We start from the raw sequence: 20,525 nt of genomic DNA on the forward strand, positions 1-20,525 counted from the left end.
GCGTATGTGACGAACAGAAGGATGATAAGAATGAAGGTGGGGCCACTAAAGGATAAAGAATGCAACATATGCCTAGAGGCGGAAAAGGTTCTGGAGGTCCTAAATGAATACTTTGCTTCAGTATTCACAAGACAAAAGGAAATTGATTAGGGTGAGGTCGAAATAGAACAGGCCTATATGCTGGTCAATGTGAAGATTAAGGAAGAAGAAGTGTTGAACCTTCTTAAAAACATCAAGATTTATAAATCCCCAGGGCCGGACGTGACATACCCCAGGTTGCTGTGGGAAGTGAGAGAAAAGAATACTGGAGCAGTAGCTATGATCTTTGAATCCTCTTTGGCTGCAGGGGTTGTGCCGGAGTATTGGAGAATGGCAAATGCATTTGCCTTGTTTAAAAAGGGTAATGGGGAGAATCCTGGGAACTATAGACTGGTGAGTCTTAGGTCGGTTGTATGCAAACTACTGGAAAGGATTCATAAGAATAGGATGTACGAGCATTTGGAAAGGTACAGTCTACTCAAGTATTGTCAACATGGTTTTGTAAAAGGAAGGTCGTGCCTCACGAGCATAATTGAGTTTTTGAAGAGATAACAAAAGAAATTGATGAGGGTAGGGCGGAAGATGTGGTCTACAAAGATTTTAGCAAGGCATTTGACAGGGCCCTCCAGGATTCAGTGGAACCTTGGCTGTTTGGACAAAAAAACTGGCTTAAAGGAAGAAAGCAGAGGGTAGTAGTGGAAGGAAAGTATTCTGCCTGGCGGTCGGTGACTAGTGGAGTGCTGCAAAGATCTGGCCTGGGACCCCTGTTCTTTGTGATTTTTATAATTGACCTGGATGTAGAGGTGGAAGGATGGGTGAGTAAGTTTGTGGATGACACGAAGATTGGAGGAGCTGTTCATGGAGCTGTAAGTTGTCGAAGGTTACAAGAGGATATAGACAGGATGCGGAGTTGGGCAGAAAAGTGTCAGATGGAGTTAAATCTGGATGAGTGTGAGGTGTTGTATTTTGAAAGGACAAACCAGAGGGCTGAGTACAGAGTTAATTTTCGTTACTTAAGAGTGTGGATGAACAGAGGGAACTTAAGATTCAAATCCATTCATCCTTCAAGGTTGCTGCACAGGTTGATAGGATAGTTAAGAAGGCCTATGGGATGCTAGACCATTAGTAGGGGATTGAGTTCAAGAGTAAAGAGGTCATGTTGCAACTCTACAAATCTCTGGTGGGACAACACTTAGAGTATTGTGTTCAGTTCTGGTCACCTCATTATGGAAAGTATGTGGAAGCTATGGAGAGGGTTCAGAGGAAATTTACCAGGATGTTGTCTTGATTGGAATACAAGTCTTATGAAGCAAGGTTAGCAGAGATGGGACTTTTCTCTTTAGAGTGTCGAAGGATGAGAGGGGACTTGATAGAGGTCTACAACATTATGAGAGGCATGGATAGGGTGGATAGCCAGTACCTGTTTCCCAGGGCACCAATAACAAACACCAGAGGGCGTATGTACAATATTAAGGGAGGGAAGTTTAGGGGAGACATCAGGGGTAAGCTTTTTACAGAGAGGGTTGTGGGAGCCTGGAATGACTTGCCAGGGATAGTGGTGAAGGCTAAAACATTAGGGGTATTTAAGAGCCCCTTGGACAGGCACATGGTTGAAAGAAAAATAATAGGTTACGGGGTAGCGTAGGTTTGGTACTTTTCTTTAATGAATATATGCGTCGGCACAACATCGAGAGCCGAAGGGCCTGCACTGTGCTGTAGTGTTCTAGTGTTTAGGGTGGTGACACTATCATGGGTGCACAGGTAGTAAAGGAGGGGCTAAGGAGACTACCCTGAGGGGCACGTATGCTGAGGGTCAGAGCGACAGAGGTGAGGCAGCCCACTCTTACCACCTGCCGGCAATCTGACAGAAAGTCCAGGATTCAGCTACGCAAGGCAGGGTGAAGGCCGAAGTCTCTGAGCTTCTTGTCGATACTTCACGCCTTCCTTTAACTAATGCTCTGCCCATGACTGCAAGGAACGGCAGAGAACTTCGGAGAACAGAGAACATCAGAGAAAACATGCCTCCCCTCCATGGACTCTTCCTACACTTCCCCTGCCTCGGAAAAGCAGGATATGAACTCAAAGATCCTCACAACCTGGACATTCTTGCTGCAAACCCGCTCCCCCATCGGGGAAGAGACACAAAAGCCTTAAAGCGCGTAACACCCGGCTCAAGGACAGCTTCCTGTCTGTGGTTATCAGCCAACTAAACGATAAAATGGCTCGACCTCACAATGTAACCCAACATGACCCTGCACCATATGTCTATCTGCACTGCATTTTTTCTGCAGCCATAATGCTTTGTTACAGTTATTGTTTTGTCGTATATCAACTCAATGTACTGTCGTAATGTATTGATCTCTGTGGATGGTACGTCACGCAAGATTTTCACTGTATCTCAGTACGTGATAAGAATAAACAAATTCCCGCTTTTACTGTGTAAATATTAGACAGACTGCGCTTCTGATTCGGAACCTCATAAGGAAACTTAACTGAACTGTTGTCTTTTCTGAGGAACACAAATAAATAGAAAGGCTTCAATCTCGCACTACGATTTGCGGTAATTGGGATCATGTGACCAGTACTGGGTCTCCCATATCTAAATCAGAATCAGGTTTAATAGCTCGGGGGTGGGGGGGGGGTCTGCGTGACGTCACCTGTGGGACAGCGCTCGTATTTATCACGGGTTTCATCACTGAATCCGGTGTTGTGAGATGTTAAGTCCCCGGTTATGTGTCCAGCTGTGCCGTGATGTTCGTGGAGTCGGCTGCTTGGTGTTTGTCTCGATTCGGGTCACAACACCAGAATTGCCAGCGGGGTACACACACGGTGTATTATCACAACAGAAAACCTCCCGTCCCTGACAATGTGGACCATAGACACCCCTTCCTCTCAGAGACAGGGAATCACTCAGACAGCTGATCGCTGAGAGGAATTATAATTATTGGTCATTAAAGTTCGCCCAGATTCGTTTGAACGGATTTGATCTGGAGTTCGGGGTTTCACAGTGAAAGGGCCGGGCAGCCGGACTCTCTCCGTTGTCCAGATATACTTCCAGGTGAGGCGGCATTTCACCTGTGAATCTTCCGGGGTCGCCTATTTTGTCCGCTGCCCCGACGCGGCTGCTTCTACACTGACGACACCAGCTCCTCCGCAGTTGTGCAGGGCAGGGTTGTTTTTTTGGGGGGCGGATCGATGTTATCGTTCCCTTTTGTGCGGGAGGGGTGGGTTTTGGGGGTTGATGATCGGGATGTCTTTCCTTTTCTATGCAGGGGGTGGGAGTTTGATTTTTCTCTCTGAACGACTTTAATGCTCTTTCTATGTTTTGTGGTTCTCTGGAGAAAAATAGAACGCAAGAGTTGTTTATGGATACCTGCTTTGATAATAAACTGACCTTTGAACTATCAGCTCCCAGCGGGACCTCCCGGTGTCCAAACATTTTCATTCCGATTCCCATTCCCGATCCGACGTGTCAACCCATCGCCCCCTCTTGTGCCAAGATGAGGCCACCCTCATCTTGCCGCCCAGAAGTGTCCTGGATCAGCGCCTTATATTCCGTCTGGGTAGCCCCCCCCCCCCCCGCAACCTGATGGCATGAATATCGATTTCTCCTTCCGATTAACATATTTTCCCTTCGCCCCTCCCTCCCACTCCCTCTCTTCCGCTCTGACAATTCACGTCCTCTCACGTGCTTATCACGTCTCTCTGGGCCCACTGCTCCGATTCTCCACTCTCCTCTCCTATTAGATTCTATTTTCTTCTGCTCTTGAGCTTTCCCACCTACCTGGCTTCACCCATCAACTCATTTCCACGCCCGCCCCGATTATTTTCAGATATTTCCCCCATTCCATCTCAGTCCTGAAGGAGGGTTCAACTGGAAACGTCCACTGTCGACTCTTTTCGATAGAAGCTGCCAGGCCTGCTTAGTTCCTTCCGCATTTCATGCGTGTTGCTCTGGGTTTCCAGCATCTGCAGACATTGTCGTGTTTGTGATTTACCTCTCCGTTGGAGGGATTGGGGGAAAGTTTGATATGGCCGGTGCACAGAGATCAAACGTGCAGCGCCTTGACGTTGATTTTTTTCTCTTCATTCCTGAATCGGAACTTCCCATCTTTGAGCTGGAGAGGTGTCCATGAGATTCCCAGCTGCACCACAGTCGGCGGGTCTGACACCTCCACTACCAGAAAGCTGACTGCTGAGAGAATCAATCCGTCGGGATTCCCCTCCCTGCTGACGGGTATTCTCTTTTACGGGACGCTTGGAACTTGCCGCCCAGAAGTGTCCTGATCACCACAATAGAGTCGGGAACCGGTCTACCTGCGCCACTCTCGTTCCTCTTGAGACAGGAGCATGCGCCCTAATTGCAGCTGCACCTCCGTGGACCTGATGCTGTGTGACGAGAGAGGAGCCAGTCGTTTACCCGGTCGTCAACTGGAATAGCCAGATTAATCATTTCATCCAGACTATCCTGCTCGTCCCGGACAGCGATCTCACGCTACATTACCCTTACATTACATTACATAACCCCTACATTACGTCCACACGGAAGGCAGTGATGAGAGATATCTGACACCATTCCCTCTCTATTGCAAGCGTGCGGAATTTAAATGTTCCCGTAAAACGTCGAGCAAGCTGAGTGGAAGTCCAACTGGAAGATGGACCATGTACGCCAGTTTTCGCCCATCGTCACCAAAACGACCACGCTTGGCATGGAATATCAGCACGCATTTGGTAATAAACATCCTGCGACAATCGGGATCAGCATAATATCCGCCTGGTTGTGAAATACTCGGTTCCTGAAAGGACGCGGGTGTCTGTGGAGGTCCGAAGGCCAGAGTCAGTTCAGGTCCGGGCGTGTGAGCGGAGATTGTCGGAGCAGCCGAAAAGAAGGGCTTATCAGATGCTAGGAGTGGGACTGAGACAGCCAGAGGTTTCTGAATTGCATTGGAGATAAAGTTAATGGCTGTCAGCTGATGCTGGCTGTCTACAGTAAATTCGTCGATGGCGGCTGTGAGAGCCTGATCGTTGACATCTGAGTCCGACTGACAGCCGTGAGCTGTTCAACTATTGCGGCTGGGGTCGATACCTGTTCTTCCAGATGAGACGGGGCGTGTCGGCAGGAGATTATCTGCCCCATCGCCTCATTAACTTCACTCAGAACAGATTCCATTGACTGTAGTTTGTATCTTACCTGACCAATGAATCCCAGGCTATGCTTAGCTGCTCTCTCTCTCTCTCTCTCTCTCTCTCTCTCTCTCTCTCTCTCTCTCTCTCTCTCTCTCTCTCTCTCTCTCTCTCTCTCTCTCTCTCTCTCTCTCTCTCTCTCTCTCTCTCTCTCCTCGCTCTGATGGGTCCATCTTTGTGTGGTCGACACTTGTCACAAGGTTCAGATGTGGCCCGAGTGCAGAGGGAGAGACACTGAAGCTAGTCGATAGTCCACGGACTATGTGAACAGAGTTAGAGAGAAAAGAAAGTAAGCACTAAGCCAAACAGGGCCATTAAATAAAACTCTCAAATGGAAAATGAAGCCGACACTGCGGCTGAAAGTAGTAACTAAATATAAAATGTATACACGGAGTCAGTTTTCGTGAACAGCCCAATTTCTCAGGCTAAGCCGAAACCAATCAGGGAGCGAGGCATTTTTGTACTGGGTTCAAGTCTACGACAGAAAGAACAGAGTTAAATATTATAACAAGGAAATAAAAATAACGTACATCTTTATGAGCGTGATTGCCGTCTCTGCTGCCTGTCGAATCCATGGTTTTGACAGGGCCCCCTTTCTAGATGCAGCGCCGGTGCAACTGAATTGTATCCAGTGGAAGACCCAGTTGAGCGACTTATCCAAGATATCCTTAGCCACAATACACTGCATTATTTTACAGGGACATGGAAACCAGAATGCCAGAACAGTTAATGTTGAGTTGTGGAAGGAGATGCTGGAAAGACTACAGACGTATCAAGGAATCTCAGGTTGAGCATGGTGTGACTACTGACCCGAGCTGCATGTATTTCAATAGAAGAAATATGGTAGGAAAGTTGGATAAACGAGCTGAAGATGAGGGAGCTGGTTGGTAGACTGGGACAAAATGTAGTGAGGAGGGGCTGTCGATGGGGCAAAATTAAAGTCAACAAGATGCAATATAAATGGTGGACAATATCGAAAAGGGTGCATACAGAACTGAAGATGTTATATTTGAATGGGGCAGTATACAGACTAAGACAGATGAACCTGCAGCACAATTGCAAATCAGAATGATGTTATAGGCATTTCTGAAAAATATAGGCGCGGGGTGGGGGGTGGGGTTCAGGGCAGAAATGAATAGTGGCTGAAAGAAAAAATAAACAGCCTGGAGCTTCGTATCCAAGGATACACGGTGTATCGAAAAGCCAGGCAGGAAGGTAGAGTGGGTGGCGTTGATCTGTTGGTAAAAAAAAATCAAATTATTCGGAAGAGGAGACATGGGACTGGAAGATGCTGATTCTTTGCGGATAAAGGTGAGGAACTTCAAGGGTAAAATGACACTGATGAGATTTGTATACAAGCTCTAAAACAGTAGTACGGGTTTGGCCTCCAAACTTCAACGGGAGATGGAAAATGCTTGCCAAATGGGTAAGATTACAGTGGCCATTGTAATATGCAGGTAGAATGGAAAAATCAATTTGGTGCTTGATTCCACGAGGGGGAATTTCCAAAGTCCCTATGAAATAGCTTTTTAGAGCCGCTATGGATTCAGATATTCCAGATTGGGTGTTGAGCAATGGACCATAATTGATTAGACAGCTTCAGGTAAAAGATCGCTTAGAGGCAAGTGATCACAGTATCAAGGAATTCGCACCGAACTTTAAAACGGAGAAGCTAGAATCGGACGGTCCAGAATTTCAGTGGAGTCAAGGGAACTACAGAGTCATGTGAGTGAAGTTGGCCAGAATTAATTGGAAAAGAAGGGTATCAAAGGCTGTAATTTCTGGAAGTAAGCTGGAAGGCAGAGGCTATATACATCCCAAAGAGGAAGAAGAATTCTGAAGGAAAGATGACACAACGGTGGCTAATAAGGGAAGTCAAAGAGAACATAAAAGCCAAAGAGGAGGCATGCAATGGAGCGAATATTAGTGGAAGGTTAGAGGATTGGGAAGCTTTTAAAAAATCAACAGGCAACAACTAAATCATTAAGAAAGTAAAGATATAATACAAAACTAAACCAGCCAATGCGGTTAAGGAGGATTCCAAACGTCTCTTCAGATACATAAAATCTGAAAAAGGGCGAGAGTGACTGTCAGACTGCTGGAAAACGAATCTGAAGAGGTAGTAACTGGAGACAAGCTAAATAATATTTTTCCTGAGTCTTCACGGTGGAAGACAGGAACTGTACAGCGGCAGTTGAAGGTGTCAGGGGTCATGGAGTTTGTAAAGGTACCATAACTAGAGAGAATGTTCTTCGGAAACTGTGGGGGAGATCGTGGAGGCATTGACAATGACCTTTTAAGTAGCACGAGGTTCCGGTCTGGTTCTGGAAGACTGGAGAATTGCAAAAGTCACTCCACTCTTCAGGAAGGGAGAGAGCCAGAAAGTACGGGCCAGATAGTTTGGTATCAGTGATTGAACAGATGTTGTAGTCGAATAATAAGGATGAAGTCTCATGGGACTCGGAGGAACATGAAAAAATAACAGGCCATACTCTGCATGGTTTCTGCAAGGGAAAACCTTGCCTTTACAATCTTTGAAGAAATCATTCAAGAAATAACAAGTAGGATAGATAAAGGAGAATCTGTTGATGACCATACTTGATTTTTTAGAAGGCATTTGGCAAGTTGTGCCAAATAAGACTGCTTAACAAGCTATGAGCCCATGGTACTATAGGAAAGATGACAGCATGGATAACGCAACGGCTGATTAGGACAGGAGTCGAAGAGTGCCGAAAAGGGAGCATTTTCTGTTTGGCCGCCGGTGACAAGAGGTACTCCATAGAGTCTGTGTTGAGACCGATTCTTTTAAGGATATATGTCAATGAGTTTGATGACGGAATTGATGGCTTTGTTGCAAAGTTTGCAGGCAGTATAAAACCTGAAGGAGGAGCAGGTTGTTTTGAGGAAGTAGAGTGGCTACAGAAGGTCGTACAGATTAGGTGAATGGGTAAACTAAATGGCAGAGTGAATACAGTGCCAGGAAGCGTATGGTCCTGCACTTTGGTAGAGGAAATGAAAGAGTCGACTGCTCTCGAAATGGAAAGAAAATACAAAAAAAAAGTCGTGAAACTGGATGAAAGACCTTGTGCAGGATTCTCTAAAAGTTAATTTGCCTCTTTAATCTATGCCACGAGAGGCAAATGCAACGCTAGCATTCATTTCAAGACAACTGGGATATAAGTGCAATGAAGTAATGCTGAGACTCTATAAAGCACTGAAGTGGACTCACGTGGAGTATTGCGAGTAGGTTTGGGCCGTTAATCTTTAGAGGATGTGTTGAAACGGGAGAAGGTTCAAAGTAGGCTCATTAAAACATTATTGAATGGCTTGTTACATGAAGAGCGCCTGGTGGCACTGGGACTGTATTCACTAGAATTCGGAAGAATGAGAATTTATACCTATCAAATGATGCAAGGTCGTGATAGAGCGGACACAGAGGAGGTGTTCGCTGTTGTTCAGAGTCTCGGAACAGGTCATAGCTTCAGAATACAGCGGCACCATTTTTGTACAGAAATGAGGAGGAATTTCTCTATCCAGAGAGGAATAATTCCGTGCAATTCTTGCCACAAGCAGCTTTGGAGGTCAAATCTTTCTGTATATCTAAAGCAGCGGTTGATATATTCTTGAGTGGTCGGAACATGAAGGGATACGGGCAGAAGGCAGGCTGAGAGGATAGATGGATCAAATATGATGAATTGCAGCACAGAATCAATAGACAAAATGACCTATTCTAATCCGATATTTTATGGTCTTCCGGTATAAACTTTCTAACTTACGACACAAGTTAAAGGGTAAGCGACTGGTGGCATGGGGTACAATATTCTCATTGCCTGGGGAAGAAACTGTTTCCCATTCTCAAGGTTTTTCTCATTGCTACGGTACATCCTCTCTAATGTTAAGGGGTCATAGAGATTGTTGGACAGACAGGAAGGGTAATTGACGATGCGAAGGGCCTGCATTCCCTCCACACCTAATACGGATCTCAGTCGAGTGGAAGGGAGGTCCAGCTGATCACATCAATCCTTCGTTAGGTCTTTCAGTCAGACACCTTGCAATTCCTGTACCAGATGGTGATGCAACTTGTCAGGCCACTCTTGATGGTACTCAAGTAAAATTATTTAGATTGGTGGTGCGGGGTGGAGAGGGGTGGGGAAGAGAGCCCTCCCTGCTTGCCTCTACTCAGCAAATGGAGAAGTTATGATATCCTGATAAAAGAGGTGGGATTGAGAGACCAGGAGAAATTGTCTGTTACCTTCACGCTCAGAAACGTAGTCCCCTGTCTTGGCTGATGAGCCGCTCATGTGCTGCAAGGAGCAGTCAGTTTGAACATTGCGGCTCAAGGAGCTGTGATCGCACTATTCTACCATCCGCTCTCTCTCCTCTCTGTGCATCATCGCATTTTCATTGCTGATGAGTCAATCCACTGTTGTGTCATCGCGGAGCCTGGTGATTTGGTTTGAACTGGATCGAGCAGTAGAGTCGTGCATCAGCCGTGGGCTGAGCACACAACCCTGGGAAGGCCAGCGCTCACCCTGATGAAGTTAGGGATGTTTTTGTCACAAGTGATGACTGTGGACTTTGTTTTTAAAACTCCAAACTGCAGTTACAGGGAGGAGTGTTAGGAACCAACGAGGATATCAGCCTCAGAGATTATTGTGAGATAATGCTGAGAGAAAGTCGATAAATAACATCCTGTCATATGAGATACCATTTTCCAGGCGGTGCAGGACGAAGTGAAGGGCAGAGGCCGTGGTGTCATCAGTTGACTTACCTGAGCGAAAAACAAACCAGAAAGCACCCTATGTCCTCTTGGGTGCCGGGTTCACGCCACTTTTCCTGCCAATGGCATTGGTTCCAATGTGGGTCATAATCACTGTCTATTCACCCTTCCATTTAGGAATGTTGTAAACTTAAACAGAGAAATCTCTGTCATCCTGCAGCTTGGGAGGGACTCAATGTACAGCTGCAGTACTTAGATTAGAGCCAGTGAATCGTCTTTGGCAATCGGTGTAGACAATGATAAGCAGCATTATTCCCCAGTCTCACTGTTGTATCACCGGTCGGAACAGTACATGAGTGACATCACTTCCAATGTTAGTTCACAATTACCTCGTCAATGTTTGAACAAAGTGTTCATGTTCTATTGGGGGCACAGCAGAGACGCGACACCCCGATGTCACGACCAGCAAGATATTTGACTCACGTCAGACAGGTAAACGGATATTGTGTTTTAAAGTGTGGCAATCATCGCGAACAATAGGATTGCATCATCACATTAACAGTTCAGTGAGGACTTCACGGAGATCGGATAGTCAGTATCAGGACTGATAGGGCAATAACATTGGAAACAAGACGTCACCTGCGATGGCAGGGTGGTCGCCCTGGTGTTTGAAGTTATGGAAATTCAGGCCCAAGTCCTGTTCTGTTAGAGTGAAGCTGTGAGCAGTAATGTTTTATCACAGTTTCAAAACGAGCATCTGACAATCCAAAAGTTGCTCCTCTCAGACAAGGAGACACGAGATATCTACAAAGTGACAAAGAGGGGCTCGGTTTGAAGCAAAGCCTGGTATTTTCAAGCATTGACTAATAAGAGCCAACACTCAAACTAAGCAGAACCATTTCTTTATTGGTGTCCCAATGCACGGAAACAAAAATTTACCTTTTGATTATAAATCAAATGACTATAACATGATATTATGCAATATTTGGTTAATTTCCCTGATGTGATTGATTTGTAAAGTGGACATTTGTCTACACCATTACAGTCTGGCGGGAAGCATGAAAGAGAGTGTCACATACAGATTTTCTGTGAAATGTGTTCTATTTCCTTCACACAGTGAATCCAATTCCACATAAAAATGGCACATACCCCGATCAAGCTTGCAATGTGTGTAAACCTTTCCACATTACAACAGATCCATGGCATAAAGCACTATAGGTAAATAACTTATGCTGCGGTATGTCTGTTATCTTTGGTGTTACTGGTCAGATCACGGATCAATTTATACAATTAGTATTTCTCGGATGCTGACCCTGTTATAACTTATAGCATCAGCTGGCACTGTCGTGTGGCGTATTAAAAACTGAACGCCGCCGGTGCAGTCAGTGTCGAGAAGCTGCTTAAGTTCTTTCTGCATCCTCCAGCCACCCAAAGCACCCGCCACCTGCCTCTGTACGGGATGGATGGAATTTGTGAAGAGCAGAATAGCAGTAAAACTTCTCAAATGTTTCAGAGTTAGAGGAACGCTGTCAATTTATCATGTGATTGGTCCCTGATAGACCAACCATCTGTTAACATCACACACACACACACACACACACACACACACACACACACACACACACATCTTGCCCTTCTTCTCTCCCCACCCTGCACACTCTTACCTCTCTGCACTTATCATAATGGTTTAGGGTGTAGTGAATTAATGCATCTATTTCCATTTTCTCCTCTTGCCCTCACTTTCTTGGGTACACTGATTTTTTTGGGGGGTGGCAAAGGGAAAATTGAATTAATTCACACAATGACTGTGCCTCGCACATTAAACATTGACACACTGGAGAAAACGGACAGCTGGCAATTAATACAACTGACCTTCGTGCCTTTATGATACAGGAAAAAAAAGTGAATGAATCCTTGTGGTCATAGTGAGAATGTGCAAGGTATATAGAGAAGTGCCCAAAATTCATAATACATTTGTGACCTGGCACCAAGCGAGCGTCCTGACTAACTGTGCCTCGCTGCAGCTGGGATTTTGACTACTTTCACTGCCTTTGCCATACTGATAATTTTCTATCGAAGCTAAAATCTACAAAGTTCGGAAGTTCAAAATTCAAAGTAAAATTTATTATCAGAATACAAACATATCACCACATACAACCCTGACTTTTTTTTTCCAGTGGGCATACTTTGCAAGTAACGATAAACTGCAATCATTAGGAACAGTTAACAAACTGTACAACTGCAGTTATAAATAAAGAGCAATAAATAACAAGCTTAAAGTAACAATACAACAGAGTCCTTAAATGAGAGTAGCAATTCCCTTTTCCTCAAGTTCCCGATGATTGATGGGTAGTAACTGTTCTTAGACCCGGTGGTGCGAGTCCTGAGGCTCTGGTACCGTACGCGTGATGGCAGCAGCAAGAAAAGACCATGACCTGGGTGGTGAGGATCTTTGATGATGGATGCTGCTTTTCCACTGCAATGATTCATGTCGATGTGCTCAATGCTTGAGAGGGTTTCACCTGTGATATACTGGGCCAAATCCAGTACATTTTGCAGGATTTCCCACTGAAAGGCGGAGTTTCCATACCAGGCTGGAATGCAGGCAGTCAGCACACTTTTCACCATCCATCTATTGAGGCTTGTCAAGATATTCAATGGCATGATCCATGATCCATCCTCTGCAGGATCCTGAGGAAGTGGGGGCGATGTCGTGCTTTCTTCTCAGAAAATCCACAACACAATAAAACAAAGTAATACCCAGATGAATTTAAATCTAGCTTGAACGACTTGGATTCCTCCTATCGCTTTGCAGTATAGCTGGAGCCCATCTTTGGCCATTTCCAAAAATGCTGGTGGAACGCAGCACTCCAGGCAGCATCTATAGGAAGAAGTACAGTCGATGCTTTGTACTGAGACCCTTCATCAGGACTAACTGAAAAAAAATTGTAATCTCTTATTATCTTGACTGTACGTCTCCCTATAGATGCTGCCCGGCCTGCTGCATTCCTCCAGCATTGTTTGGTGTGTGTTGCTTGAATTTCCAGCATTTGCAGATTTCTTCGTGTTTGGTCACTTTTGTCTGGGCATTTCCATAGAGCTCAGATGTCAGACACTGAGAGATCGGGCAAGCGACCCTGCAGCTATGACACCCAAAACTGCACTGGGGCCACTGATGATGTGTGGAGGCACACACTCATCTAGAACTGTAGATGTTTAGGTTTTAAATCTAGTGCCACAGTGAAATTGACGAATGCTATTCTGTCCAGGAGATAAAATTCTACATTTGAATGACTCACACAGTAACATTAAGACCACGTCTGCTTCCCCGTAATGACAACAGATGATTCTGCCCATCTGCAGTGAATCGATTCCCCCTCAGCCTGAAACAAATGTAAAAATACAGAGGATGTAATACAGTGTCAATAACAACATGAAATATCGCCAGGAAACCCAATGAATTTCTATGACATTAAACATTAATATTGATACTCACGTGATGTGCCTCAAACTCTTGCGTCGTAGTATCAGCTTGCGGAAGGAGTCGGTGGATTTGTCTGTGAAGGAGTTTCCTCCAAGGTCCAAAATTTTCAGTGAACTCATTTTGTTGAGAACGAAGCACAGGGACTCCGTGCAGGAATCACTCAAACCGTTATTGTACAGACTGGGGATCAGAGAGATTAAGAAGAAGAGTCAGATTAACCGTGTGTGTGCTTTTATATATATTCACACTGAAACTAATATGTATGATAGAGTTAGTGAGTCTTGGGTCATGGCACCACAAAAAGTGAAACAGACCATTCTTTCCACAACTCCGTGTCTTCTCACTTTGTCAAGACCTTTTCCAAAACTCCCCCGAGCAGTGTCTTGCTGGTAAGCACCATTCTCAGCTTTGTTACGAAGGATGAACGGCTCTGATGGGCAGAAGGGTGCAAGGTTGCCCATGTCCCCCTCCCCTGGGAGAATTACAAACCGTTACTGTTGCCAGGCTGCTAATGAGAGAGAAAGAGATGGAACAAAAACATGTTGGGACTGGAACATTTGCTTTAGACAAGGGCGAGGTAACACCGGGGGAGAGAGACCATATTATGACTCCTATAAGATTCATTGCTCTAGGAGTCAGCAGGAGACGCTCATGGAGTGAGCACTGTTTCAGAATCGCTCCATAACCTTTACTTTTTTTAACCTATGATCACCCTTATCTAACTTACTTTTACCTACACCAATAGATTCTTGCTCCATTTTTGGACTTATCTTTAAGAGTTTATTGTGAATTTTTGAAGAAATGAATACAGAAGTGGCTCTTAGATCTAAAAGGCGAGAACCTGGAAAGGATGCTAACGGGAACGGGAAGAAAAAAAAGACTGATCCTAAGCGCACTGAAATATGGACTTATGAAATATTATTGGAGGTTTTAAATGAAAAATTTGAAGAACAACGACAAATTTTCAAACAAGTTATAAAGGCATTTCAAAATTATATGGATAAGACGGATTCAGTAGTTAACCAGCAGCAAGTTATAATCGCAACTTTGCAAGAGGACGCTCGGAAGCGAGACTTGATAATTGAAAAACTGGAGCAGAAATTACTTTCGATGATTAAACAGATGGAAACACTTAAAAGCCAAGAGTGTCAATTTTGAGAATCGGTCCAGAAGGCAAAACTTACGCATACTTGGTCTCCCAGAAGGTATTGAAAAAGGGGACCCCTCAAAGTACTTTGCTCAAACTTTTAAAGGATGTGTTCCCTTCTGTATTCCCAGACAGTCCTCCGTTACTTGAACGCGCTCACAGAATTATGCGTCGATCACCAAGTGCTTCAGCTAAACCACCGGTTGTAATTGTCCGATCTCATTATGTGCATGTTAAAGAGCAACTTATTCGTGTGGCTCGGCGTGTTGGGTTGGTCAAATTTCAAGAATTCAATTTTCAATTAGTGGAAGATTTTAGTCCTGAAGTTATGAAGGCAAGGCTTCTTTTTAAACCTCTGATGTCCCAATGTTATGAGAAAAATCTAAAACCTGCGCTCTTATACCCTGCAAAGCTCAGAATCTTGCCTCCGAATGCACAATGGCGTGTTTTCTTTTCTACATCTGAAGTGAGAAGCTTTCTGAATGAGAACTTCCCTACTGCTACGGATTCTCATCTCCAATAAATAAGTGATTTTGATCGTGCAAGATGGCTTTTGTTTCCAAAACCAGATTTTGTTTCTGGCTATTGGTGTAGGTTTACTCTATATTTTATACTCTAATTAAAGTTTTTTTTCGACATACTAATATTTTTATTTTACTTACTTCAACCACTGTACTTTATCTTTGGTCATTATTATTAATCCTTCGAAGGCGAATTTGTTTTACTAAGATGGGGGTTTCTTCTCTAAAATATTTTTGGCTTTTTATTTGATTTCCCCTTTTTTTTTCTCTCGTCTTCTTCCTATAATGCATTTCTTATCACAGTTATTTTTTTTTTGTTGGTTTGTTTGGGTTTTAACCCGATTTATAAGTTACTAGTGATCATATTCTTTTTGTTGTTTTTTTTACTACCAATTATATTACGAAGTTTGGTTTCAGTATAGTGATTATTATTTCTTTAGAGTTTGGGTGGATCTTTTTTATCCTTTATATACGGAGTTGTCTTCAGCTGATATGGGGTAGATTTAGTTTCATTTCTTCTTTTTCCCAGCCTTTTCCTCTTGGGTGGGGGGTGTTTTTTCTTTCTAAATCTTATGTTTTTTTACATCAGTTTTTATTAGTTTCTTCAATTGGGCTGATTTTAAACTACTAAAATGTCCGGGATGTAGTCATTTCCGGGTCCTCCCCTTATTTTTGTTCCTCTTCCGGTGCATTAGTTCATAAATTGGTTAACTCTTTATATACCACAGGGTTCATTTCAGAAATATGGCTCAGACCATTAATTTTGTGTCTTGGAATACTAATGGCTCAAACCATCTGATTAAACGGAAAAAGATTATCAAAGTATTCCAAAGACTTAATGCTCATATTATATTTGTACAAGAAACTCATGTGAGGAAAGAGGGCATTTATCACTTTTTTTGGTTTTGGTGAGATCAACAGTACCATTCGAATTCGAGTGCTAAAGTAAAGGGAGTTTCAATTTTTATTGACTCCTCTATTGCATTTGTCCAACACGATATCTTTTTGGATCCGAATGGTAGATTTTTGATAATTTTAACAAAAAGTTTGCGATGGTTAATCTTTATGCTCCAAATGTGGATTGTCCCGATTTTTATAAGTCCCAATTTACTTCTCTACCTAATCTAAATGAATATAAGTTAATAATGGGTGGTGACTTTAATTGTTGTTTAAATCCTTTGTTGGATAAATCTATATTTACTCAGACTTTACCTAATACGTTGGCCACTTATATTAACTCTTTTTTGACTGATAATGGAATTTTTGATATTTGGAGATTTCGGCATTCTAAGGACAAAGAGTTTTCATTTTTCAGACAGGTTTATCATTCCTACTCGAGAATTGATTATTTTTTATTGACTCTTGTTTTATTACATCGGTAATTGATTGTACTTATGATATTATAGCCAGCTCTGACCATGCTCCATGAAAACTTTCTATTACATTTACAGATACAGCTTCTAGTGCAAGACAATAGCGATTTGATTCTACCTTATTGCAAGATCCGGATTTTATTAAATTTATGTAGGAACAGATCGATTTCTTCTTTTCAACTAATTCCATGGATGATATTTCTTGCGGAACACTTTGGGACACTTTTAAAGCATACATACGTGGACAGATTATCTCCTACTCTGTTGGTCTGGAAAAAACGCATTAAGCAGGAAACTCTTTTATTGGCTGATAAAATTAAAGAGATTGACAAGAAAGATTCGACTACTCCTAGTAAGGAGCTTTACAAAGGGTTGAACTTCAAACGGAACATAGTTTATTACTTACATCTTCGATTGAAAATCACTTAATAAAAACCAGATCTGATTTTTATATACATAGTGATAAATCGGGTAAACTGTTAGCTAGTCAATTGAAGAAAGCTTTGGTTAAGCGTCAAATTAATAAGATTGATCAGCAGAATGGGGATCTGACAGTTAACCATGATGAGATAAACAAATCATTTCAAGATTCTTATACCTCCCTGCATCATTCTGAAATCCCTCTTTATCATAATACCATGAGTGTTTTTTCTAGGGTAATTGAATTTTCCAAAATTATCATCAGATAATCTTTCAATATTAGAAACTCCTATTACAGATGCAGAAATTAAAGGGGTTATTTCCTCTATGAATTCTGGGAAAGCCCCATGTCCAGATGGGTATACAGTAGATATTTTTAAATGTTTATCCGCTACTCTTTCTCCTTGGTTATGCAGGGTTTTTGAAGAAGCAATTAGATTGGGTAATCTGCCACAATCTTTTTATAGAGCTTCCATTTCTTTAATATTGAAGAAAGATAAGGACACTACTGACTGTGCATCCTATAGACCAATATCTTTATGGAATGTAGATTTCAAGATCTTTTCCAAGTTACTGGCATCCAGGCTGGAGAAGGTATTACCCCAGATTATTTCGGAAGACCAAACTGGTTTTATTAAAATTCGCTATTCTTTTTTCAATGTTAGGAAATTAATTGATATTGTTTATACTCCTTCACATAGCACTTCAGATTGTGTCATTCCATTAGATGCGGAGAAAGCATTCGATAGAGTTGAATGGCCATACTTATTTACTGTACTTGAGAAGTTTAATTTTAGTCCGACATTGATTTCCTGGATTAAACTGTTATATCATACTCCAGTAGCGTCGGTGCTTATTAACAATCAAAGATCTCCCTTTTTTCGTTTATTTCCGGTTACTAGACAAGGCTGTCATCTTAGTCCATTATTATTTGATATTGCTTTAGAACCCTTGGCAATTGCTATCAGAGAATCACAGACCATTTTTGGCATTAATCGTGGGACAGATATATGTATAAGCTATCATTATATGCAGATGATTTATTACTATTTATTTCTGATCCTGAGAAATCCAATCCTGCAGTTATATCATTGTTGGCTCAATTTAGTAATATTTCCGGGTATAAGAGTGAATTGTTTCCTTTAAATAGTTTCCAATTTATGAAAATTTACCTTTTAAATTAGTTAATGACTCTTTTACTTACTTAGGGATTAAAATCACAAAAATCTATAAGGACTTATTTAAGGTTAATTTTTTTACCCCTAATCGATCAGATTAAATGTTTGTTTACTAAATGTTCACCAGTATCTCTGATAGTTCAGATTAATGCTATTAATATGGATATTTTACCCAAGTTTTTATATATATTTCAAGCGGTACCAATTTTAATTCCGAAATCTTTTTTTGCTAATGTTGATTCAAAAATTTCCACATATATAATGGCAGAATAATAATCCTAGTTTAGGTAAAACATATTTACAGAAGGCAAGGAAGGAAGGTGGATTGGCATTGCCTAATTTTAGATTTTATTATTGGGCAGTTAAGATCCGATATTTGATAAGTTGGTTAAAAGATTGGGATATATCTTTTAGCCCTCATTGGGTGAACCTGGAAATTAAATCTGTATAAGGATTTTCATTGGGTTCTATTTTAGGGACTTCTCTTCCCTTTGCTCTTTCTAAATTGCCGAAATGAACTGACAACCCGATAGTTAAACATACTTTACGGATATGGTTTCAATTTCAGAAATTTTTTGTGTTGGCTCAGTTTGTCTTAAATATTCCTATTGTATCCAATTTCTTTTTTTATCCTTCTATTACAGACCAAGCTTATTCAGCTTGGAAGATTAAAGGATTACTACGTCTTTCTGATTTATTTTTGGATAATTGTTTTATGTCTTTTGAAAAATTATCTAATAAATAAAATTTTCCTAGATTTCATTTTTTTAGATATTTACATATCAGGAATTTCTTAAATACTGTACTTCTTACTTTTCCAAATTTTGTGACTTCCGGTATTTTGGAGAAATTGTTTGAATTAAATCCTCCTCAGAAAGGGCTAATATCAAAACTTCACAATATAATTATGAAGATACATTCGGATCCCTTCTATAAGATTAAAAATGATTGGGAAAGAGAACATAACCTTACTATCCCTATTGAGAATTGGGATAAAATTCTTCAATTAGTTAATATATCATCTATATGTGCTAAATATTCATTAATACAGTTTAAGGTTTTGCATAGGGCTCATATGTCCAAGGATAAATTGCCTCATTTTTATTCCTATATAAATCCTATTTGTGACAGATGTCATTCTGAGATCTCGTCTTTAGCTAAAATGTTCTGGTCGTGTCCACTTTTGAAAAAATATTGTAAATACATTTTTGATATTATTTCTACGGTACTGAACACTGATTGACAACCTCATCCTACTACTGCAAATTTTGTTATGCCAGTGATGGACTCACTCCATTTATCCTCTTCTGCTTGTCGAATAATTGCATTTCTTACATTAATGGCTAGAAGATCCATTTTGTTGAATGGGAAAGAAATTAGTCCTCCTACCTTATTTCATTGGTTTTCCTAAGCTATTTTACGTCTAAATTCAGAAAAAATTAGAAGTGTTGTATTTGATACTTCTATTAAATTTGAAAAGAAATGGAGACCATTAATTCAATATTTTCATATGATGTATTATGAACTTGATCCAAGCCTATTTGTATTTCCAGTTTCCATTTTATATATGTTGAGAGGATCGGAGTTGACAACACTGATGATTTTGTATTTTCATGAGATAGTATAAACAGCCCTTTTTCTTTTTCTCGTTTTTCCTTTTTAATTTTATTTTCCTTATTAGTTATTAGATTATTAGATTTTCTTTGCATAATTTATGTTTTCTTTTTCCTGTTTTTTTTAATATATGTTATGATATACCTAGGCTTGCCTTGTTTATATGTTACTTGTATCGTCCATGATTTGGGAATACTCATTTATACTGTAACCATTGCTTATGTAGTCTTTCATGTTCAGTTGAAAAGTGTATGTATGTAATCCCATTATCTATGTATCAATTTTATTTTGTTGATATTAATAATAATAATAAAAAGATTGAAAAAGAAAGAAAGAAGACTCACGGCTCCGGAAGGGCTGTTTACTTGGTACCATTCTGTTCATTAAAATTCTTCAATGGACAGCTGGAGTGGGCTGGTTTGATGGACTAAGCCATTCAAAACTGATTGACACCTGAGACCCCATGAGTAGGGATAAAAGTGAGGCCTGGGGGGACACCCCTCAGACACACCAGGAGACGCACCAAGAGAGACACTAGTGAGCACTGCTTATGTGTTGGAAACCACGAGAAAAGTTTGGGGCATCGGAGACTGAACGAAGGATCGGTCAATTTTAACTCACAGGGTTTATAGCGAGGCCGGTGGGGGGTTGTGTGTGTGTCCACACTTGCCTGGGTGTCGAGTCCACCATAGGAGAACGGTATAGCTAAAGTTCAGAGGGGTCATACCTGAATGGCCACAACAACACATCGACGGATCAAGGACGTAAAGGAAGGTTTGACTGGCTCTCACTATTTGATATCTCTCTCTCTCTCTCTCTAACAATTTCAACACATCGACCAATAA

General features: G+C 41.6%; 1 protein-coding gene across 1 annotated transcript in view; it reads right to left on the reverse strand.

Moving 5' to 3' along the window:
• Positions 1–12,198: 12,198 nt before the first annotated feature.
• Positions 12,199–20,525, reverse strand: part of LOC132387384 (NACHT, LRR and PYD domains-containing protein 3-like) — a 37,725-nt gene continuing 29,398 nt past the window's right edge. The window contains exons 12-13 of the mRNA XM_059959759.1: positions 13,440–13,607; positions 12,199–13,326 (exon numbers count right to left, since the gene is read on the reverse strand). Of these exons, the coding sequence (XP_059815742.1) occupies positions 13,239–13,326; positions 13,440–13,607 (256 nt within the window). The 3' untranslated portion in view covers positions 12,199–13,238. The remainder of the gene's footprint in view (positions 13,327–13,439; positions 13,608–20,525) is intronic.

This window comes from Hypanus sabinus, unplaced genomic scaffold (genome assembly GCF_030144855.1).
Source record: "Hypanus sabinus isolate sHypSab1 unplaced genomic scaffold, sHypSab1.hap1 scaffold_180, whole genome shotgun sequence".
NCBI classification, from domain to species: domain Eukaryota; kingdom Metazoa; phylum Chordata; class Chondrichthyes; order Myliobatiformes; family Dasyatidae; genus Hypanus; species Hypanus sabinus.